The 11,299-nt window shown below is 34.0% G+C and overlaps 2 protein-coding genes and 2 long non-coding RNA genes across 5 annotated transcripts; 1 reads left to right on the top strand and 3 right to left on the bottom strand.

The window, feature by feature from the left end:
* Positions 1–375: 375 nt before the first annotated feature.
* On the bottom strand, positions 376–2,264 carry LOC112784887 (uncharacterized). 2 transcript variants are annotated; one of them, XR_003194097.2, is made up of 4 exons: positions 1,786–2,264; positions 1,361–1,466; positions 1,141–1,264; positions 376–573 (listed from the first exon to the last, which is right to left on the bottom strand). It is a non-coding gene; the product is annotated as an uncharacterized lncRNA (long non-coding RNA). The 2 variants fall into 2 exon arrangements; XR_003194096.2 differs by lacking the exon at positions 1,141–1,264 and having other exon boundaries at positions 1,786–2,248.
* Positions 2,265–3,601: 1,337 nt separating this feature from the next.
* Positions 3,602–5,241, top strand: LOC114926095 (uncharacterized). The gene is made up of 2 exons (XM_029296541.2): positions 3,602–3,731; positions 3,857–5,241. Exon 2 carries the CDS (start codon positions 3,914–3,916, stop codon positions 4,784–4,786), a length of 873 nt encoding a protein of 290 aa, XP_029152374.1. The 5' UTR covers positions 3,602–3,731; positions 3,857–3,913; the 3' UTR covers positions 4,787–5,241.
* Positions 5,242–7,949: 2,708 nt separating this feature from the next.
* LOC112784440 (uncharacterized) lies at positions 7,950–8,454 on the bottom strand. Its single transcript, XR_003193900.3, has 2 exons — positions 8,304–8,454; positions 7,950–8,198 (listed from the first exon to the last, which is right to left on the bottom strand). It is a non-coding gene; the product is annotated as an uncharacterized lncRNA (long non-coding RNA).
* A 9-nt stretch (positions 8,455–8,463) lies between these two features.
* LOC112785356 (zinc finger BED domain-containing protein RICESLEEPER 1-like) lies at positions 8,464–9,489 on the bottom strand. The gene has a single exon (XM_025828826.1). The coding sequence runs from the start codon at positions 9,487–9,489 to the stop codon at positions 8,464–8,466; it is 1,026 nt and encodes a 341-aa protein (XP_025684611.1).
* Between the last annotated feature and the right edge of the window lie 1,810 nt (positions 9,490–11,299).

The raw sequence follows: 11,299 nt of genomic DNA, 5'->3' as shown, positions 1-11,299 counted from the left end.
CATCGACGAAGGAGAAGAAGAAAAAGAGGGAAAAAGGGAAGTTACAATATGCTCTGATTGAACCAGTAAACTTGCTCAATTTCTTATGAAATTTTAGTATGTTATTCCTGGTGTAGAGATAAATATTAGGATATAACTTGCTAGTTGTATTACCTTTTCTTTTATCTAATTTGAGATACCCACTTTTGTGGAGGGTTTATGTTGATTCCATCCGTTTTGATAATGTATTTTGTTGATTGTTGAGATGCACTCAAGGTTTTGAAAACCGGATCGGTCATTAAACCGTTTTTGTTACTGGTTCATTGGTTTACTAGTTCAACTGGTTCAACCATGATCCAACCGGAAAAACTGTTTTATAATAAAATAATAAATAAATTATAAATAAACATTCTAAAATATAATTATAAATAAAGGTATAAAAACACTCTAAAGAATCATTGTCCAAGGTTTCTAATTTTGATGACAAACAACTAAATGCTGTTAGAAAGCTTCTCTGAGATGCTTCTCCTTCTTCATTTACGGTCGAAAGCGAAGATAGCCTCGCTGAGTTGAAAGTTGCTTCCTTGCCTCCAACTAGATCAAATTGTAACCAAAATTCAGAATAAACAAGAAATAAAAATACATCAATTAAGAGAAAGGCTTCAATTTTAGTTTTTATCTATTTTTTATTTTGTGCTAGAAACTTGAAATTGTATTTCCCTACTTCAAAAACCATACATTTTTAATTTAATTATAACTAGACCATGAGTTACCCTAAAAACTAAAGCTTCAATAAACAAACTATATCATAACAGCTATGCAAATAAAAAGAGCAACTAATTATGAAAAAGAAAAAACAACATGAATATATGATTACATGAAATGAAGTGAGGAAAGAATTAAACTGAACTATGTCTAGTAAACTCCTGAAATGTGTCTAGTAAACTCTTGGGTACCAAAAAAGACCAGTAGTTACATTCAAAGAATTAAAAGAGGAACACATGAAGAATTCAAAATAAGATCACATAGAAATATGCTTGGTTTAGTAACTTGTTCCTGCCATTCAGGTCTCAACTACCTCAATATTGAATTCTACCTCAATTTTATTTAGATAATGTACAAATCATGCTTTTAAAAATCTTTTAATCCAATAATACATACTTGATACTTCTTCCACCATGTGGCTCCCTTTCTACCAACTTGGACACCAAGGAACCAAAAACATCAAAGCATTTTATTGCTAACCAATACTTCATCCTAGCCATAAATATTACTACAACACTACCTACAGCACAATAAATGCACCAAAGGTCAACAATTCAACAACAATATTGAAGTGTACGAGTAGAGACATATACTGAGGTATAAACTTGGATCATACCTGATCATGGAGGAGTGACAATAGTTTATCAGTATCACTCTCGGATAAGCCATTCTCAGGAGTAATCTATAGCTTCGAACACTTGAAGGGATACCCAGGTAAGCATCTATAAAGAAAAAGACACAAAAAAGCCAATTTAATATCAATTCACCATAAAAAAAATTAAAAAATAAACAAAAATAATAACAAAAACTATCTTAAATCCTGTTGAATGTCAAACCATTAACATCTACATATGAATTGGCAACAAAGGTGCAAAAAGACGATAATGCAGTAATCAAATAATCAATTATCACAAGACCTTCAATAATCAGCAAAATCACAACACACAAAACAGGAACATAGCAGAACCAGAGCTCATCAGTAATCAAATAATCATTGAACAGGACATAAAAAAATGCAGAAGAAGTGAGCAGTGAACTGACCTTTGAAGTTTGGGGATCTGGGCTCCGGGGCTTGACGAACAGACGGAGGCAGTGGCTCGACGGACAAACGAACAGCAGCTGAGGCTAGGGTTTTGAACTTTTTCTTTGGTTGAGAGGACTTGAGGTTGAGTTGAGTTCTGGAGAGTGAAGAAGGAGAGAAAGGGGCAAGGGGATCTCAGCGCTACCGAAGCTTTGTTTTTTATTTTTGTTAGAAACGAAACGGCGACGAGAGGACAGCGCGCAGGATGAAGACGATGGAGGATGGATGCCGAGTGAGGAAGAAAAGACCGAAGTGTGAACAGGGGGTTGAGGACAAGACGAAGAGAGAAGCCTCGGACAACCACGGACGGCGGCAATGGTCACTCACTCCATTCGGCGACTGTGGAGGCTAGCTAGGGTTTTCTTTCTTTGAATTGAGGAGAATGAAGGAAGGAAAGTTAGGAACGAAATGGGGCGCACAGCACAGAGCAACGCGTTCTTGTAACTGAAACAGCGTCGTTTCTGGAAAACCGGACGGTTACCGATTCGGTCGAACCGGCCGATTTTTGGCCGATTTGGCGGTTCGCTTCCGGTTCTATGATAAGCGGTTTTAAGTAAAGAACCAAACCGTTTATATTGTTGGTTTTCGGTCGGATCGGTTCAATCGGTCGGTTCGGTCCGGTTTTCAGAACCTTGGTTATGCACTAGTGTTATTAGAAAGACTATTTGTGTATCCATTATTTTAATAGTGAAAGATTTTACTGAACTAGGTCCCGTGGATTTTTTGTCCCTCTTTTTGGAGTTTTCCCACGATAAAATTCTGGTGTTTGATTATTTAATTTCTACCATTATATTTGTTGCTTGTAGTATCTTTAGTATTGCCTATTTAATCGCATAAGTTGTGAGAAAATTATTTTTTGTGCTTCCGCTGTTAGACAGATTCTTATTAAATTTTAATTTTTCCAACAAAAAAATACATAAATTACGGTGATCTACCTCTATTTTCTTATAAATTTAATATTATTCTTTAACACATAAATAGTGAAAAGGGTAATGAATTTACAAAATTGTACATAAAATCAATAATCTAACGATCTATGCACAAAAATAAAAATACTCAATAACCTTGACATAATTTATATGCATAAAGTAAACACCAAAAATTTTAGATCGGATAAATTAGTTTTTAATAAATTGTTGTTCTCTAGAAGCTTTTAAAAATTACTCTCACCAAACAGATTATTTTTCTATTGTTCTCAATTAAATTTTTAATATACTTATTGGACAAATAAATTCTTAATAAATTTTATTATAAGGTAATTAAGTTTCCAAAAATGATACTTTAAAATTAGATTTTTTTTCAAATAAACGACGGAAGGTCAATATGTTCCATGGAAGTAATTCACGAAGACTTTTAAAAAAATAAAAATTTTAAATTTGTTAAAAACCAAAGCATCCGAGCAATTCTTTAAGAATCAATTTAAGTGTTTATTTATCCAATTAATAACCAAAAACCTAACACATCAAATTTTATTGAATAAAAATAAAACAAAATATAAAACACATTACTATGAATAATTAACATTCTTATATAAAAGTAACATTCATCAATTTATATTTTGTTTAAAAATGAAGCATTACGACAATAATTTTCATGTGTATATATATAAATAAAATGCATTATGATTTTTTTCATTTGAACAATTTTTACGTGTTTCATTTAAATTATGTATTATCGTTTAATATTTTTTGTTATTATAAATTTATGAATGTTATTTTTTAGGAATGTTTTTTATGATATATATTCTTATAGTTTGTTTAAAAATAAAGCATTAGGATTTAGGATAAGTGTATAGTCTGTGCAATTTCAAAACCATAATATAATCTTCCGTGAAATTTGCGTCTAATAAAGTGGTTTGGCCATCAGATATCTTCAACCTGTGCAGTGCTCGAATCTTCTGGTGCTGGTATGTGTATATATAGAGAGAATAAGTTGATATTCGAAACCCTAGTGGCTCGCCAACAGCCCCTTCTTTCTTTTTCCTTTAACTCTCCAGTACTTTACCCTAATTCTAGCTTTTTGCTGCCGCAGCACCACCGTACAGTGGTGATCTCGTTGTTCGATCAGAGAGAGTGATGGCGGAATTGGATGCTGCTGAACCAACAAAAACGAAAAACGGAGCAGGTTGAAATGGCGGAGGAAGCGTGCCTTTGCCTTGTTACTTATGAAGAGTTGTTCGTGATCAAACTAAGCAATTTAAAGAAACAAGATGATGTCAAAGATTGGACTTGTTTGTTTCCACCACCAAAGATCGAGTTCTCTTTGCAACTTCCAGAGACTGATTTGTGTCCTTTCGAGTTCGACTCCAAGATCTATATGGCGGTGTCCAGCTCACCGCCTCTAAATCTCGGAAGGAAACCCGGCTGCTGGCGAATCTACGAATTCAAATTTGAGGAGCGCAGAATTGAGCTTGCGGAATCACTGGATGGTGTACCCGCCCCTCTTTTCCGGTCATCCATCGCAAACACCCCAGGCTCAGGCGATGTTTACTTCTATATAAATCCACTGGTCATAGATTCTGGATTTTACGTTCTTTGCCCTGATTCTAGAGTTTGGAAACAGTTAAACCCTCCTCCGGACTACTGTCAGCGAGGTACCAACTTTGCCATGTTCGTCCTCCACAACACCGTCTTTCTTTCATGGTTCACGGGGAGGGGGACAGACTCCTATTTGGCCCACTTTGACCCCATAAAAGAGACTTGGACGGTTGAGCCCGACTCTGATAACAATCTTTCGAAATTCATAAATGATAGGTACAATCGTTCCTGTCGTGCTATTTATCCCCCACAAATTTCTGTGCCCCTTCTGGATCTCGGCAGCAACTACGCCGTTTGCCTTACCCATGATAAGTATGTGGATGGACCTCCTCTTAACACACCTTTGGAGAAGGTGTTTGCCATTTTGGTTAACCACCAGAATGGCCGCGTCGCATTATATCAATACCTTGATGTGTTTTTTTGAGGGTTTCCAACCTTGGATGACAGATAGGGCCATAGTCAATCTTGTTGACCTTGGCAACGGGAAGGTGTGTGCAATACTCTCTGCTGAACTATCGGATTCTGAACTATTGGATTCAGGATCCGAATCATTGGCGTCTGCTTCTCAGTTTTCACTCTGTCCCTGTTGGAGGACTTTGCAGCATTACAACTTGACAGTGGGGCTCCTCCCATGGAGTGAGATTTCTTAAAAGTGACTGTCCATAGGAAGTGTGTCTACATCATGAAGAACTGGAACCCTGCTAATTATATGTGCCACGCCTTTGTTTGGCCACCTACTAAGGGTCGAAGATTTCACCATAGCACACAGTAATATAGTAACTTTTCTTGTTATTTCCTGTGGCTTTTTATCGTCGTTTTTAATAGGACTATGAATGAACAATGAATTAAATATTAATGTCTTTGAGGATTATGATCTTACTTGAATTGTGTCTATATTCTCTTTAGCTTAAAATCATCTATGCTTTTTGAAATATTTGCACTATTGCTGTTGGCATTCACTTGTCTTAGTGAATTTCGAAGAAGTGACGACAGAAATAAGTGATGACATCTTGCTTATGCTTTTTGAGATATCATGGTTTCATTCTATGTAGTATGTTGTTAACATAAATAAGTGATGACCCTACTTGAATTAACAAGTCATTGTTTTTTCTGGGATTTTGGATAAATTCTAGATTTTACTTTTCTACCATGCCCTTGATTGGTTGTTATGATTTGATTTCAAGATAAGGTAGCATTGAAACTCATCAAGTTATCATGTCTCTCTTTCATTTTCAGTTAACATCTATGTATTCGCATATGTGGAACCTTCTAGATTTCAATTTAGAACTTGGGAAATATATTTACTTTACAAAATTTATTAGCATTGTTGCGTGCACGGATTTATTGAGTTAATTTCGTCAATTGAATGTTACTAGATCAAAAGTAAAAACAATTGTTGTGAAGTTTGGTGATGTACCGAATTCGCTTAGTGAAAAACTTAAGTTGATTCACCTTGTTTGGGTATACCATACCCGCTAGTTTGGGCAAGTAAATTCTTGTCTACAAATATTTTATAGGATAAAGTATTGATTTTGTTCCAACGTTTGGGGTAGGTTTTAAAGTTGTCTCTAATGTTTGAATCGTCCTATCTAAGTCCCTAACGTTTTAAAATTGACTCAATGTTGTCCTATCGTTAGGAATCTGTTAACAGAATTGGCGGCACAAAATTGAGACGATTTTAAAATGTTAGGGACTTAAATAGGACGAATACGTTATGGACAAAAACGATACATATAAATCAATTTTTATTTTATCCTTTAATAATATTAATTTTTTATCGTACATAGTTATTCAATTATTTTTTAATCACATCTAAGTAAATTACACTTAATCACATTAATTTTATTCTAAAGAAATTTATTTTTTTTATAATTTTACTCTTAGAAATGTTTACTCATCATAAAATATTTGTAGAATGACTAGTACATAAACTTGTGGAAGAAAAAATTATATATATACAATAAAGTAATGTGATTTTAATCATTTTACAAAAATGATGAGTAAAAATCTTTAAGAGTAAAATTATAAAAAAAATAAATTTATTTAGAATCAAAGTATTGTGATTAAGTGTAATTTACTCAAATATAATTAAAAAATAATTGAATAAATAATTGAATAACTATATATCGTAAAAAATTGATATAGGTGAAGGATAAAATTAAAATTTATTTCTATATATCGTTTTTATCCCCAACGTTTATCCTATTTAATTCCCTAACGTTTTAAAATCGTCTCAATTTTATCCCACTGTCAATTCCGTTAACAGATTTCTAATCGCAGAATAATATTGAGTCAATTTTAAAATATTAGGAACTTTAAAGACAAAAACGATATTTTTCTCTATTTTATATAACACTTTTAGGGTCTACATAGTATATCAAATTTTTAAATTGCTTTCAGAAATTTAATGGCGTAAGTAAAAATTTCTAAGATTCTTTCCATGGTTGCCTAGTAAAAAATTTCTAAAATTTACGCTATTAAGATTAGCGTCACTCGCAGTTTCAAAAGTCAAAACTGTCAGAGGCGGCGTTGCTGGAGGGATTTGTGTTTCGATCTAGTACGCTATTCTCTTCTCATTTCTTTAGTAAAATCATAGTTTTTTTTTCTTTAAATTCAACATTTTAAATTATTACTTTAAAATTAATTTACTAAGAAAAAAAGTTTACATTTTGATATTCTTATTCATGTTAATTTATGAATGATCAACTCTCGGGTTTTCTATTTCAAAATATATAATGCATTTTAAATAATTAATTGAATTTATAGTTTTGATAAGATTAATATTGAGCCTATAATCTAATTAAATAATTATACTATAAATAAGAATATAATGTAATAGGAACTCTACTTTCTTTTTTAGTCTTAATCTTAGAGATTTCTTTTCGATTCTCTCTAATTTTTTTATCTAATTCTCTATTCTTTGATAAAAATTCTTATCAAGTTCGCACATATTATTTTTGAGCCATTTCCAATAACGTATGAATAAAGAAAAGAAATAATTTGAAATTTCGCATAAAGTTAGAATGACTCGTTTGAAAAAAATTCATTTTAAAAATTAGACTTGAATCATACTTGTAATGTTATCGTTATCAATTGATTACATTATTGATTAGATTAAAAAAGCAATAAATAAGAATGAAGTTGGAAATTAAATTCAAACCAAGTTTATAAATGGTTGGAGATTTATCTAATTCAAATTTTTATAGCCACTATTAAACAAAATAAGCTAATGTGGTCAATTTTGCTGTGGAGGGTTTCTATTAGTCTATATTCTTTCGAAGATAATCATTTCTAAAAATAAAATGATACATGCATGCATATAGATTAAAATTTATATGGTGAAAGAAATTTTTTACACGTCTAATTCATATATGATAATATATTACTCTGTAAGGGTGTAATCGGTTCGGTTTGGTTTGGTTTTAGACCGAAAACTAACTGAACCAACCTAATCGGTCTTATAATAATACTATCCATTCGATTGGCTATTGTTTGGTCAACCGAACCGAATCGAACTGAACCGAACCAACAACAGTTTGGTTCGATCAATTTTTTTGATTTTTTGCACCAAATGATCAGAATTTAAATTATCATAAAATAAAGTTTAAAACCTTCAATAAACTAGAATAACAAGAGTATATCACATCCAAATTAAATATAAATTCAACTTAATTAAACATAAAACAAAGACAACTAAAAATGTCTAGCAAAACAACAAAAATAAACACACTTTAAACCGAAACAGTCATTTTATAACAAATAAAAACCAAACAGCCACCATGCTTAATCTGAATCCACACCAGACTCATCATCATCTTCTCCGGTTGGTGCAATTTCTACAAAAATAAAACAAAAAAATCAATATAGATTATAAACATAATATAGATTATAAATTATAAACATAAACCATAAAAAGAACTATAAATTTCTTTTTTGCATACCTAATTCAAGTTTCTCAAACTCTTCAATAAGCTCCTCAAAATCAGTTGTCATTGGAGAAGCACGAAGCCAATTTTGTGTGCATATCAATGCCTCAACTGTCTTTGGAGTTAAAGAACTCCTATAGTTGTTAAGCACTCTTCCACCAGTGCTAAAAGCGGATTATGAAGCAACAGTCGAGACCGGCATTGCTAAGATATCTCTAGCTATTTGGGATAAGATAGGATACTTGCTAGAATTTACCTTCCACCAATTCAATATGTCAAAAGTATTTTGATCATGAGACTTCTCTAAACCATCCATCAAATACAAATCCACCTCATTCTTGTTGACGATCTCATGAAAATGCACCTCCTTGAAAAAATCACCAGCCATGTCGCCATCAGGTACTCCCACATCTGATGCACCTTCCATTGTTGCTGAAGTAAAAGATCTACCCCCATTATTTGCATTCACATAGCATTCAAACATCTTGGAGAAGGTCTCTTTCACTTTTGCACCCAAAAAATCAGCATCATCCTTATCATATAGCTTTTCAAAGATAAAGTTCACAAACTTCAACTTGTATCTAGAATCAAGAACCACAACAATAAAAATCATCATATTGATATTTTTTATGTTACCCCAATACTTGTCATACTTAAGCTTCATCCTCTCAGCCATACTCCCAAGTAATGGATCTCGACTACCACAAGAAGCCTTGAATACTCGCAAGATCTTACAAAACTCATGAAAATATTGAGAAGTCACAAGCAAACTACCAGACACACTCTTTGTAACATCATGAAAATTTTTCAAGAATTCCATAAAGTGTTTTGCATTGTCCCAATCAATATTCCTCGGAATCCCACCTTGCATTAGAGCATATTCTGTATCTCTCTCCCCTAGCCTCTTGAATGCCTTTTGAAACTTCAAACCACTTTCAAGCATGGTGTATGTAGAGTTCCATCTAGTGGGAACATCAAGTTGAACAGTACACTTGTCTTGTATCCTAGCTTCCTTAATGAAATTTTTGAACCTATTCATGCAACTAGGGGAAGCACGCACATATCTAATAGCATTTCTTATCTTGCTAATAGATTCATGCATCTCTTTCAATCCATCATTAACAACAAGATTAAGAATATGTGCACAACACCTATCATGCAAATGCTTTCCTTTCAAAGGATGTAAATTCCAATCCTCCATTCTAGTTCTTAGATAAGATATTGCAGTATTATTAGAACTAGCATTATCAACAGTAATTGTGAACACTCTAGAAATTCCCCACCCCAAAAGACATCTCTCAATTTTGCACAGAAGTCCAACAATCAGAAGTTAAACAAACAGATTGATTTGGTTGTTTGAACACAGTTTTCAACCTATTCTTCTCACTAATATAAAGATTCCAACAATCCTTAGCAACAGTAATCCTTCCCGGAAGTGAAAATCTAGGTTGCACAATACTCATATAGAATCTGAATCCCTCCCCCTCAACAAACTTGAATGGTAGCTCATCAACAATTATTATCCTAGCAAGGGCTTTTCTACACATATCAGCATCAAAAGTAACGGCAATAAATACTCATTCACCCTCTTTTTTTTGTTGGAAGGTAAGGATTGTTTGACTAGGGTCACCCGAGTCCCTAGGAAATTTTTTACATTGATTCAACAAATGATAACGCATATTAGTTGTACCATTTCTATGAGAGTCACATGCATATGATGCACCACACCAATTACATTTAGCCCTAGGATGTGATGACTTAGACTTAGGATCCTTTGTAAAGTGTTCCTAAGTCCAAGATCTAGGTCTAGAAGGTTTTCTGTTACCTTCATTGGGATCATCCTTGCCATCCTCTTCATCAGTTTCCACAGTGCTTGGAGCTGGATTTGTAGGAGTTGCTCCCGGAGTTGCACCCACATTAGTTGAATCAACCTTCCTCTTCTTTGATCTTGGATGGGGCGGGGGTTTGGTAAGCACGCCGCTGTCTGTAAGACCCGGTTAATTAACGGCTAATTAACCCATTGAGAATTTATTCTAGAAAGCCAAAAATGTTATTTTTATGGCTAAATGTGATAGAGGAGATTGAGACGAGAATTTCGGTACCAATTTTATAGAAATCGGACCAAGATTGGACCAAACGGGCCAAACCGGGCCAACCGGACCCAAAGTGGGCCCTTGGCCCAACTAAACTAAACCAAAACCCTAGTTTTCAGGACTCTCTCTCCTTACAACACACTCAAACACGCTGAAATGGTGGAGAGGAAGGGAAGAACACTCTCTCAAGTTCTATCTCTCACTTGATCTTCAAACCACCATAACTTTTGATCTAGAGCTCCGATTGCCGCTCCGTTTGCAGTCACGCGTTCACCGCGGAGAGCTCTACAAAACCCATACAATTAATCTTGAGGTAAGCTACGTTTTACTGTTCGAAATTCCAGCCCTTGATTTCGAGTTTCATGAGCAAAAATGTTGAGATTTTGGGTTCTTTGATGTTATAGGACCCAACTCTCTTGAAGGAGAAGGTTAATCTTGTCTCCTTGGACCTTGGGTGTGGTAAGATTCTCAATCCTAGTGTAATTTGTTGTTCTATGAGGTTTGGACATTGAGATGTTGTGTATGGGTATGATGATTGTGGCTTAGGTTGTGTATATGTGAATATTGGAGCTTGATTGGTGATTTTGGAAAGCTTGGAAGAGGGTTTTGTGTGACAAAATCTGTTCTTGGAGGTGTTGAGACCTTGAGAGCTTGAGGAAAAGTGGTTTGGAAGTGCTCCGGTTGAGCTTGGGAAATCGGCTAAGGTATGGTTTCGGTTTCCCGTATCTAATATGTAATGTGGTAGGAAATACTTAGGCTAGAGGCCCTAAGATAGGCATTGAATTGTTGGTGTTGTTGAATTGTTGAGATATATGATGTGTTCATATATGTGATTATGAATATTGATGCCTTGATTGTGTGATATATAAGAAATGCATGTTGTGATATATGCTTGATGGATGATTAAGGTTGAATTGG

Source organism: Arachis hypogaea, chromosome 20 (genome assembly GCF_003086295.3).
Source record: "Arachis hypogaea cultivar Tifrunner chromosome 20, arahy.Tifrunner.gnm2.J5K5, whole genome shotgun sequence".
NCBI lineage: Eukaryota > Viridiplantae > Streptophyta > Magnoliopsida > Fabales > Fabaceae > Arachis > Arachis hypogaea.
Note: the sequence above shows the minus strand (reverse complement) of the source record. Positions and strands in the feature narration are given on the sequence as shown.

Bases quoted from the DNA above. Each gene is read 5' to 3' on its own strand.
- LOC114926095 (XM_029296541.2), top strand. From the start codon at position 3,914: ATGCTGCTGAACCAACAAAAACGAAAAACGGAGCAGGTTGAAATGGCG.
- LOC112785356 (XM_025828826.1), bottom strand. From the start codon at position 9,489: ATGGAGGATTGGAATTTACATCCTTTGAAAGGAAAGCATTTGCATGAT.